The sequence below is a fragment of the Melitaea cinxia genome, chromosome 2 (genome assembly GCF_905220565.1).
Source record: "Melitaea cinxia chromosome 2, ilMelCinx1.1, whole genome shotgun sequence".
NCBI classification, from domain to species: domain Eukaryota; kingdom Metazoa; phylum Arthropoda; class Insecta; order Lepidoptera; family Nymphalidae; genus Melitaea; species Melitaea cinxia.
Window position 1 is genome coordinate 15,234,966 of NC_059395.1, and position 12,310 is coordinate 15,247,275.

Here is a 12,310-nt window from a genome sequence, read left to right on the forward strand (position 1 = left end):
TATACTAAATGATGTTGCCACTAAATCAATTTCGCTATTTTTATTGATATTCAAAATTAAATAGTTAAGTACCTAATTTACAAAGTGCCTTACTTGATTATTTTCATTTAAAAATATATTTAAATACAGTATTTAGATTTTGAAAGTTAGGTAGTAATGTCTAATTTATAATATAAACATGCCATATTTTTAAAAGAAACGTATACATGAGAGAGATAGTTTATTATCTAAATTTCAAAATTTACATTAATTTGTAAAAATGATAACTTGTTGTACTTTTTTTTATTTTTGAGTTTAAAAAACCCTACTTATATTATATAAATGTAAACTATTAAAGGCAGGATAGTTATTGTATAGTAACACTGCTTGCTTCACTTTTTTCTTTTTGTCTATGGTTCGTTATGGCTTCCTCCTATTCATATCCTGAGTTATTTTTGGCGGGTTTTATATTTACCTTGCCATTTTTATACGAAAAAAGCAATGTTTTTCGATATTATTTAAAGTTTTTTCTTTACTATGTTTATGTGCTAATAACATGTACAATATTACTGCCTGTAGTGTTATTATATCCGCGCGACGTTACAAATCTAATGTAAGATATTGATTATTTTATGCTATCTTTTTAAACTGAAAATATATAATTGAATTTATATTTTACAGCGTAGCATCTCGGTTCTGCCGGTATGCTTCTCATATCGTTGGGATAGAGTGGGAATTAAAGGGAATGGAACACTGGGATAATGAACAATGCTACATCGTAATTTCTAATCATCAAAGCTCGTTAGATATTTTAGGTATTTTTTTATTTAAAAACATTATTTTAGAAATAATATGTCGATAATAAAAAGTATTTACAATTTACAGGTATGTTTGAAATGTGGCCTCGCATGAAACGATGTACTGTTGTCGCGAAAAGACCTTTAATGTTTGCTGGTGCATTTGGCTTTGGGGCTTGGCTTTCAGGTTTAGTTTTTATAGACCGTCTTAAAACTGAAAAAGCTCGGCAACTAATGAAAGAGGCTACTAAAAGAGTAATACAGGACAAGGTAAAAAAAGATACATTCAATTTTAAAAAATAATTAAATCAAAAAATGAATCAATCATAAAATATTATTTTTTAGACCAAGCTTTGGATCTTTCCTGAGGGAGCGCGATTTAATAAAGGCAGTATACAGCCTTTCAAGAAAGGAGCATTTTATCTAGCAATTGATGCCCAAATACCAATAATGCCTGTTGTGTTTAGCCAGTACTATTTTCTTGACAATGAAACAAAAACATTTGAACCAGGTGAAAAAAAAAACTACATGGTCAAATTTTTGTATAATAATTAATAAAAATTATGTATACTATAATTTATGCTTATTTCAGGAAAAGTTGTTATTACTACTTTGCCCCCTATACCTACAAAAGGAATGACAAGAAACGATTTGGAATCTCTTTCTGATATGGCTCGTGAACAGATGATTGAAGTATTCAATGAAAGTTCCAAGGATCTAGTAAAACAAAAGAAAATAGCTATCTAGGAAATCTTAATTCGACACCTAGAATAGGTATATAAAAGTATAATTTGCTCCATATCATATACAAAAAAATATATAATCTAGGTGTGAATTTTTGCCAAAGATATTAAAATTGTTAAGTTTGCATTAAAAATACATTTAGTCTATTAATTTCTAGTCAGAATGATACCTACCTTATATATATATTTATATTTGTTATATTCTATTTCCATATATAATCATGAAATTTGTTTATATATCTATGCATTTATTTAAAAAAGCTAGTCATGTAGAAAAATAACAATCTAAGTTATTGTTGTATATTATTTAATAAAAAAATGAATTGTAATTTCATTATTATTCCTTTGATTACTCAATGCAACTTAAATAAAAACAAATTTAAACACAAAAATGTCATGTTTATTTGGCTATGCCAACAATATACCTTAACATACTATTTTTTTGTGGCATAAGTAATACATCAAAAACAAATTCTGGTACTACTAAGAAACAGGAATTATACTAATCTTGAAGTTGCTTATATATAGACACACTTGCCAGATATAGGGCATCAAAAATGACAAAGCCTTATGATACGAAATTATTAAATATTATGAAAAATGCTATTCCCCATGGTTGTGCATATTTACATTGTCTTATTTATTAATGGTATAATTTCTGATTATATTACATAAATATTTAATTTAATAACACAACCTTGACTATAGTTAAGATACAAAGATTATTTTATGATTTTTTTATTTGATACATATGGCTTTCCATCAAGATTGTGACAAATATAATTTTATTTCTTTCGCAGTTATAGTTAGGGTTGTGTATTTTACTAATAAGTTTTAGAATTATTAGTTACGATACTCCAGAAGAAAGGCAGAGAGTACAATTTAGACATTTTCAGTCAATTATTCCTTTATGCATAAATGTGACAATGTCTAACTTTTACACATTTTCAGTTTGTAAGTATGATAGAACAGGTTACAGCCCCAAATGAAATTTAATCATTCCAATTTTCTCCCCAACCTTCATTTTCATCTGCTTCATCACCAGGTATAAAATTCAACTTAGTAAAATTATCAGGCTTCTCAATAATCGTAACAACTTTTTGTTTTTCTATAACTGGCATCATATCAGCAAAAAAGTCAAAATCGTCCTTTTTATTGTTCATATCAATCTTTTGATTCTTGATGTCTAGCTCAGATATATCTACCATATTCTTTTTCGCTTCAAAAGCAGCTTTCTGCAGTAAAGTGGCTTTTGTTGACACTGTTTCTTTATCTGTTGTTAAAAGTTTAGATAACGACTTGGTGTCCTGTGAATTTTCCTCCATTAATACTGTATCTGTAGTATTTTTAATAATTGGTTTGTCATCTATAGTCACTAATTGTTTGTTAGAGTTATCCCAATCATCCCAGTCATCCTCTGAATGCAATGCAAAGTTCCTCTGAGTATCTGATGTTATAACATCATTTTCTATAGCTTCACCCCCAACAGGAGAAGGTCTTTCATTAAGTGTTATAGTTTGCTCAAATCCAAATGTAGATGTACTTCCATCATCCGGGAATATTGTTTGAGGAGAGTGAAAATCTCTTAATACTTTGTTAGCTAAATAAAAATCAGGATCAATTTTTGTGTTAGATTTTGTTAAATTCCCCTTTGGTCTACCATCTGTAAATAGCTTTGATCTTTTCCCTCCAACAACTGTGTCAGCTCCTAGTATTGGTACCAATTCACTGAGGCAAATTAAGGTAGATGCAACTAGATTGTCATCTGTATCTTTTATACCCAGAAGCAACTGAAAACGGTAAATAGAATAATGGTAATAAGACACGAGACAAATAAAAAAATCATTTTATGTTTAATAATATTGTACCTCTGGTAAGATTTGCTGAGATAGTTCTTCATGTGTAAATACATGAACAAATTTGGTAAAATGAGACAGTAAAAGCATGCGAATTTGACTATCTCTGACACTAAACAACTGGAGTAGTCTTGGTTTTAGATGCTCTTTAAATATACTAAGACTAAAGAATCCAGTGGATTCACCAAATTGTAATCTGTCTGTAAGAATATAATTACATTACATTAATATAACTATTGTATAACAATTACTATAATCATAGAAAAAATAATGTTATCTATGTATGTACCATTTTTAGGTTTTAAAATGAATGGTAGCACATCTTTTCGTGCTGTTTGATCTAGTAGAGTAAGTCTTGATAGTAATAACCCGCCAAGTTGCTTTGCAACAGTTTCTTCGTCATAAACCTTGAGATGGCTCAAAATGTTTGAGAAGAATTCATTTCTCTCTTCCTCACTCTTTAAAGGTAGGAAATTAAGAAACTTATAAATGGTAATAAATTCATGATTAAAAAAATTATCTTTTAATACTTCTGATAAGTTAGGTCTTTTCTCAGGATTTGGATTTTGCAAACAACTTCTACAGTATGCTTTAAATTCTTTTAAGTGAGGTACTTCATCTGGAAAAAAAAAAATGTATGCAGTAAAATAAAATTGTTACTTAATATACAATTCAATGTTTTTAACAGTTTGTAATATAGTTACCATCACTGTGACCTTTAAAGACATCTTCGACTAATACTGCAAAGGCATACTGATCTACTTTTGAACTTATTTCTTGTGAATCTTCATTTGGGTCTATAGCTTTGTCATACCTGAAATTACATAAACAATGAAATTTATTATTTTTCTAGGCACTGTAATTTATAATTTGTCTAGGCACAATGTAAGAATTATTTAATGCAATAAGACCATTATCATCACTTTCTATCTTGTTATTGTTATGTTTTATTGAAATTATACTTTTATGTGGTGTTCAATATTAAACAATAAATAAATAAATAATGTAAGTACGTATTATATGCAAATTTTTTTGTAAATTAAATATACCATACATACGTATGTTCCAAATAAGAATTTGATAAGAACAGATCCAAAATATAGGTAAAGTGTAATAAAACAAATTAAACTTTAAAGTAAGATGTTAAATACCTGTGTATTCTAGCATGTTTTAAATAAGCAACATTCAACTCGTTAAATGTACACAAATATTGTAAGCCGGCTAGTTTCCATTGTCCATCCCCAGATACATAAACAGACGATACACCAACATTATTGTGTGACATTCCTGCCTAAAAATACACATATTAAAACAAATCAAAATAAGTAATTGATGCTCATTAGATATACATTTTTAATTTTTTTCATAAATAATTTATAAAATATTCACCTGTTCATGAAGAAAAACTAAAGCTTGCAAAATATTATTAAGTCCTATACAAATTTGAAGAGGTGTTTGTGAATTCAAGATGTGTGCTAAAGGCTGGACATATTCTGTTGCCAAGTGGAATGTGGATCTTTGTTGCCAACTTGATAAATATCTCACTATGCATGGATGCCGATATTTTAAAAGATTCTGAAAATATATCAATAATATGTAATTGAAACCACATTTTAGTTAAGGAACGGGAAGTATACTCACGTTTGAAAATTTTTCTAAAGGTGTTGATACTGTCCATAATGGACCTAATACTATTTCTCCTTTAAAAACGGAAACTGACCCATCACTCTTCAAACTAAAGTACCTACAACTGTCTTTTATAGTAGCCTGGTAATGTGACCAGAAGTCAGTTACTTCTATTGCCTTCTCTTCTATTTCTAAGCCGTTTAAATGAGAAGTATCGTTTCCCATTATGTAAATATGATAATTATGTTAATATTCTATATCATTTCTTCTTAGTTTATTACACACATGTTTTAACATCCATTCTAACAAATGTTAATATAATAGCTTAAAGCGAAAAATGTAAATAATTTATTTAAATATCTATATTTTATGTAAATGAGTAGTTTATTACAAAATTATATGCGTAATTTTTATTTTTTAATAGTGGAGAAGTTGTCAGTTGTCACTATTTCACATTTTACTATCTCTATCAACTTGGTATCAACATTCTATCAATATTTTGACACATAACAACTCAACAGTCAACACCAGGGTTGCCGGGAAAAATACCGAACAGTAAGCAAAAAAAAAAAAGTTTTAATAATTTATTTATATTATTAACTTAAAATACAAAGTATATGGCGTAGTACAAAATAACTTATAAAAATTATATTTTTCACACTGATGCATGCTTCAAGCAATGGCTTATTATAAGTGCCCCATGCATTTCGTGACATTGCAGACTGAAATGGAAGTAATGTGCTGGAATTACATCTTATACATAATTCAGGCTTCACCATATCCACACTTAATTTATAACGGCTGTCCTATCACAAATGGTTCATATGGCTAAATTCTAATTTCCACATAAGCATTACTACACGGTACTGCCATTATCGTTTTAATTATCTTTTTCAAGTAGGTACTGCCTTTAGAAAAGTCTTCCACGAAACATAGGATGTAGAAGCTTGGTTTTTTATTGATTTCTTCAAAAAAGCAATCATTCCTCCGTGATTTTATACCGTCTTTAATTGATGCTATAATATCATAAACTCTGGCGGAGTGATGTACCTACTCTGATTCAAGAATCTTAATACATTTCATGAATAAATTTAAAAGATGGTGCGCAAAATAAATGTAGCACTCTGGCAATCCACCGTTTTTATTAGCCAAGAAGGAGTAAATAGCCTAATTGCACTCATTTTCACTCTCTTCACGAAAATATCTTTTTATTGCAATCAAATCAAACAACAGCCTTTTCACAGCTGAAAACAAAGTTGCCTCGCGAACTTGTTATATGGCGAAGTACAGCACGATAGTCTTGGTTAACAAAAACAAAACATTCTTTTAGCACCTCCACCCTTTTGGCACTTATTGAAAATTCATCAAAAACGTTAACCACAAGGTTTTCAACGTCGTAGGATAATAAATTTGTACAACGTTTTAAAGCCTTATGCAGGACATGACACTTGCAGTTTGTTTAGACGATTTTTGGATTCAACTTTTGTAGTTTTTGGAAAACCGAACAAATGCGGCCATAATTAACTGATGCATTGTCAGTAATATAAAAAACTATATCAGTTATCTCCTGTTTCAAGTTTTCTAGGGCTTTGATCAAGGACTTCATTATAGACTGCGATGTCTCATCAAGTTCTTCATAAAAATCTAATAGGTAGTAGACTACACTGTCTTGGTCATCAAAAAAGGTTACAACGAGGGGAAATTTTTTCTGTTACCTTTGTTGAATGCGTCAATAGAAATAGAAAACTTGCTGCTTTAATCTTTAAATTTTTTCAAAATCGTTTAGTTTTTTTTTAAATATATAGACTAGCGCATGACCGCGATCTCACCTGATGGTAAGTGAAGATGCAGCCTAAGATAGTGCGCGCTTGCCTAGAAGATGCCTATTCACTCTTGATTTGAAGATACCCAAGTTATAATTATTTGGAAAAACCGAGGCTGGAAAGGCATTCCAAATTTTTGGGGTGCGTATTAAGAAAGAGGAACCAAAACGCTTAGTGCAAGATCGTGGGATTTTAACCACGTAGCGGTTCACACTTAAGCGATGTCTTGCTGTTCGGTGGAAGAATGGTGATAGTGGAACCAAATTGTGCAGCTCTTGAGCACACTCTCCGAAATATATTCTGTAAAATACAGACAGACAGGCAACCTTTCGCCGATGTTCAAGACTTTGTAGTCTAGAGTTAACCAGTGGTTCGTCACCGATGAGTATTCTGGCGCGTTGATCCACAGAATCCAAAGCAGCAAGCTGGTACTTGGCAGAGACATCCCATAAGTGACTGCAGTACTCCATACACGATCGAACTTGTGCTTGGTACAGAGTAAGAAGCTGTTCCGGTGTGAAGTACTGCCTGACTTTATTGAGGATACCAAGTTTCTAACCAGCAATTTTTGTCTTGGATTCTATGCATTGTCCGAAGTTCATATTAGAAGAAATATTTATGCCTAAAAGATCAATAGTATCGGTGATCGGTACAGATACACCCCGGAAAGTCGGAGCTAAAGGGAATGGACTCCGTTTAGCGGTGAAAAGACACGCTTGCGTTTTGAGAGCATTAAATTTGACTAGGTTGGCGTTACTCCAAACGGATACCTCTTTCAAAGCCAAATTTATGCGTCCAACCAGAGCCTCTCTATGCTTAAGAGTTTCAGTCCCACCAGCTCGGGGACTGGACATGTATCTCTCCGTAACAGTGGTGTCGTCCGTGTATCCAAAGATACCGGGCTTGAGGAGGTCATTAATGTATAGCAAGAAGAGGGTTGCAGAGAGAACTGATCCCTGAGGGACACCGGCATTAACCGCCATCAAATCAGACGAGGAGCCATCCAAGACCACCCGAAATGATCGCCCACTCAGAAAATCTGATATCCAGCCACACAGGCTAGGTATTCCGTAAGCTAAAACCTTACTCAATAGGCTCTCATACCAGACCCGGTCAAATGCCTTCGAGATATCAAGTGAGACGGCTAGCGCCTCTCCGTGCTTATCCAAGGCTTCGCCCCAGATGTGCAAGGCATACACTAAAAGATCCCCCGTGGACCTGTTACGGCGGAAACCGTATTGCTGGTCCGACAGGAAGTCATTCAATTCGAGGTATGCCAGGAGCTTATAGTTCAGTATACGCTCCAAACTTTTACACAGTATGGAGGTGATAGCGATAGGATGGTATAGTTGGTCGGGTCGGCACGACTACCCTTTTTAGGTAAAGGTTGTACTTTGGTAATCTTCCAAGCTTTAGGAACTTGAGCTGATTTTAGAGAGAGGCGGTACAAGCGCGTTAGAACCGGAGATACCTCAGGAGCACATGTTTTAAGAACTTTAGCTGGTATCCCGTCAGGGCCACTGGCCTTATTCGTATCCAAATTGTAGTCGAGTACTCTCAAAACTACAGTTTAGTGAATGCATGCGTCTAGGAGGTGAGGCGCTACCAAGAAGCACCAAGGAGCGAATTTTCCGCAAACAGGTTCGCCAAAAGTTTAGCCTCGTCTGTCGCAGTAATGGCCAGCGACCCATCTGGCTTCAGCAGAGGAGGCAGCGAGGGACGGCAAAAGTTCATTTCCACCGACTTAGACATTGACCAAAAAGCTTTACTATCACACGAATAGGAAGCTAATTTGGCTCCAATGCGGTTGAAACGAGCCCTTTTGAGAACCTTTTTGTAGGACTTAGCTGCAGAGTTGACAGCTTTTTTCTTCGTAGTGATGTCCGGAGATTTAGAGTACAGGCTTCAGCCCATGCTGCAAGCGCTGAGTCCTTACGCGCTGCAACGGGAACTTCAGCACATTCTACATTGTACCACCTAGGGACCTTGACATCAAATGATACGTCAGCAAATGGAATGAAGTACTCCATTGCCTGTCGTATCACTCCCGATATTGCTTGTTCGCAACTCGACAGATCACACGAAGAAAAGCAAGTACTCCGCCAAGGGTAAGATACTTAAAAGTGTCGCATCTCATCCCAATCTGCTGACTTATATCGCCACACACGTCTGGTTCCGGTAGGACTGACATCCAGTTAGTTGTCATCAGAAGGTCAAAACAATTAGGTGCGTGGTCGTCAACGTCGCGTACTCGTGTTGCTTCTTGGACCAGCTGGGTGAGATCTAGCGACAGGGCAAATTTGAGCGCCTCTTTCCCGGCATGGTCGGTATTCTGGTATGGGAATAGCCAGTCCTGGTGGTGAGCGTTAAAATCCCCCAGAAATACCATTTGGGCAGCTGGATACCGACGTTGGACCACATCAGCCGTCTCACTGAGATAGTCAAACATTCGAGTTGTCTCCCGATCACCACTGTGCGACCGATAGGTACAGGCATACACAATCTGCTCCATGCCCGTGTCCAATAAACACCACATGATGGAAAGGTTAGGTATCTCCAAATTACGCAGACGCTGGCAGCAGACATCATTACGAGCATACATACAGACGCTGGCGTGAGATTTAAAGTTATGCTCGAGCGAATACCCAGGGAACTGCAGGTACGCTACGTCTGCTGGACTACCGATTTGCGTCTCCGTAAGAAAAAGTGAATGCGGCTTCTTAGTCTCCAGGTGATGGCGGACTGCAACGAGATTTGAGTGCAATCCTTGTATGTTGGTGAGGTGTACTTTGAGAGAGAGGAGGTGCAGCCGCTGTTTGACCTTACTTTTTTTCTTGTTCTTCATTGCAGTCAAGAGGTAAATAGGAGGGGAAATGGTAGTTGTACGAGGCGCCACGTCTATAAATAAGCGATATATAGTTTAATTGGCTAGAGCACCGACACGGTGAGTCGGAGATGCAGATTCGATCCCCACTGAAACGATCGATTTTTGATATGATATTAAAAAATGTTAATTAAAGAATCTAGTTAAGTGCAAAGTCGGGAGCATTGTAAATATGTCCATGTTTGACTGCGCGATAAGTTTTAGTAAGTTTATAGCGGCCATTTTTTATTTAAATTTTTGAGTTGGTGGTATAAGAAAGTAACCAATAATGCTCGTTGTATTTTTGGATTGCACCAATTTTTTTATCTTTTTTTGTCATTACTGTTTTAAATGAGAGCTTTTCCCCCATTATTCTTTACACGAAATGTAGACAAACAAATCTTACACTTGGCCTGGCATTTATCATCTGATGGACTGATCCAGCTAGAGAATCTTGCACCACTAAGCAATTTTTTTCTTAAAAATATAAGTACCGTGAAGATGCTTCGTTTTTCTTGGAGGAGAGTCCATATTTCTATATAAGTTGACTGTACTGAACTTCAAAAATCTGAAACAATTAAAACACTGTTATACTTTTCGTACCTAGTTAGATACATATGAAACAAAATATATTATTTCAAAATCAAAAACAACTTTATTCAAATAGACCCCAAGAGCACTTTAGATTGTCATTTTACAAATTAAAACTTTAAAAATAAATTATTATTTTTGTAAAAGTAAGGTTACCACAGATTCAGAATGTAGATTCTGCAGAGAAGAATCGGCAAGAAACTCCGCAGTTACTCTTTTGAAAAATAATATATAAACTGTGTTTTAGTACAAAATTAGTAACACGTTGCATAAAATACAGCGTCACTAAGTCCACACATCTTTATCAACTATGTAATCCTGCACCGAATAATAAGCTTTATCTATTATTTTTATTTTAATAAAAACTTTAAATTTAAGTTGAGACAATTCCAAAATTGTTGTGGGATTTTATTATACATGCGAATACCATAACCCAGAAAGGAGACGTTTACTTTGCGCAGTCGGAAATTTGGAGTTACAAATTTTGTTATTCTTTTTCGTGTTTACAATGCGATTATTACTATATATTCACTTTCACTACTTCAGAACACAGTTACACACTGCTAACACATAGAGTACAGTAAATTCCGATAATAGATTCTAAAATAAAAATAATTTTAACTTGTAGGAAACACTTGTTTTATATGTAGGTAATTATTAAATTTGATGCGCTTGGCGTGCAGCGTGGCTGTGGAGTCACGTTGAACGATCATGAACGACTGTAATTACTCTTCGAGAGTTCGAGTACAACACTACTAAGAGTACGAATGACTTACAATGCCTAGGTAACAGTCTACTGGCCCTGCCAGATGTACGATTTTAATCGTACTCATACGATTTTTTTGCATTTTACTCATGTACGATCGCTAGATCAAGATCGTACACAAAATGTACAATTTTTATGTTCCTATTACCTGGAAGCATTTCATAATTAAAAAAACGTCATCCACCGGCAAGCATGAATTTAGGAGAACTACCCCAACTACCTAACGCGTGCCTAGATCTTTTACTTGAATGAAGTCTCTTTGAATAATCATATAAGAGCTGTATTTGTTTGCTTTCTAACAAAACTAATATATATGTCAGCAATAGCACTGTCGTACGCAATTAGAAAGGAATTTATAAACAACAGATGCAACGATCGCGCCACCTAGCACATCGTTCGATAGTCATCTACCCTCATTTATTATATTACTCGAGTTATTCTGACGTGTATAAAACGAATAGTGCAACCGCCGCTAAGGCAGTCTTGGCTCTGGCTTGGCACGATACATTTGTTGTATCCTGCTAGTAGCTTAACCTAGACTCATTCGATAATTAATTTGTGCATACGAATTAATTGTTACATATTATGGCGAATAACTCGAGCAGTGAAGGTGAGCGTTGATACGTATCTCAAAGGAGATCTCCTTAAACCTACACCTGGGTCGCAAGTCCTAGGCACTGCTCTGAGTTACTCCCTATGCCACACGATAGATTGGATCGGATCGCATTACAATTTTGTTATAATCATTTTAAGTACTACCTACATAGTATTGTAAAGAGTGCGAGTATAACCTACGCCCGCGCCCTGCAAATATAGAAAACAAGCTTCCATTCAGTCGAAAGACTACATCAGAAGCGGGATAAGATCCACCCCCACTTTCAAAATTTAACTAATTCAGTTAGTTACATTGAACGAAGAAATGTCTCTCTTCGCTTCCGGTATGGAAGCTATTTCAGAAAATAGCTGAAGTTATAGGCCCACCTCCTGACGATACATCTGTTTTTAGCTAGTGTGCAAGTTAGTTGCAATATTTGGTGGTAATTAGTGGGTACATCGATCATCGTTTTATTTTCTTTTATTAGTGGATACATTGGTATTTTAGTTCTTTTCGGTCGTTCTGTTGTATTCTTATCGGTTAGTAAGCTCGTTAAAGGGGCCATGTACGCCTGGGGTACGCTATGTTAGGAAGGGATGAAGGGGCCTAGTACGCCCGACCCACAGTTAGAAAGCTGGTTGAAGGGGCCACGTACGCCCGGGCCACGCTAT

The 12,310-nt window shown here is 34.9% G+C and overlaps 3 protein-coding genes across 3 annotated transcripts; 1 reads left to right on the forward strand and 2 right to left on the reverse strand.

The window, feature by feature from the left end:
* Positions 1-381: 381 nt before the first annotated feature.
* Positions 382-1,848, forward strand: LOC123665731 (1-acyl-sn-glycerol-3-phosphate acyltransferase alpha). The gene is made up of 5 exons (XM_045599994.1): positions 382-592; positions 661-794; positions 865-1,046; positions 1,122-1,287; positions 1,369-1,848. The coding sequence occupies exons 1-5, from the start codon at positions 402-404 to the stop codon at positions 1,521-1,523; spliced, it is 828 nt and encodes a 275-aa protein (XP_045455950.1). The 5' UTR covers positions 382-401; the 3' UTR covers positions 1,524-1,848.
* A 49-nt stretch (positions 1,849-1,897) lies between these two features.
* Positions 1,898-5,282, reverse strand: LOC123665720 (protein-associating with the carboxyl-terminal domain of ezrin). Its single transcript, XM_045599984.1, has 7 exons — positions 5,017-5,282; positions 4,765-4,950; positions 4,527-4,666; positions 4,080-4,189; positions 3,665-3,994; positions 3,388-3,575; positions 1,898-3,309 (listed from the first exon to the last, which is right to left on the reverse strand). The coding sequence occupies exons 1-7, from the start codon at positions 5,224-5,226 to the stop codon at positions 2,512-2,514; spliced, it is 1,962 nt and encodes a 653-aa protein (XP_045455940.1). The 5' UTR covers positions 5,227-5,282; the 3' UTR covers positions 1,898-2,511.
* A 2,833-nt stretch (positions 5,283-8,115) lies between these two features.
* LOC123662029 lies at positions 8,116-8,854 on the reverse strand. Its single transcript, XM_045596921.1, has 2 exons — positions 8,725-8,854; positions 8,116-8,387 (listed from the first exon to the last, which is right to left on the reverse strand). The coding sequence occupies exons 1-2, from the start codon at positions 8,852-8,854 to the stop codon at positions 8,116-8,118; spliced, it is 402 nt and encodes a 133-aa protein (XP_045452877.1).
* Positions 8,855-12,310: the final 3,456 nt, after the last annotated feature.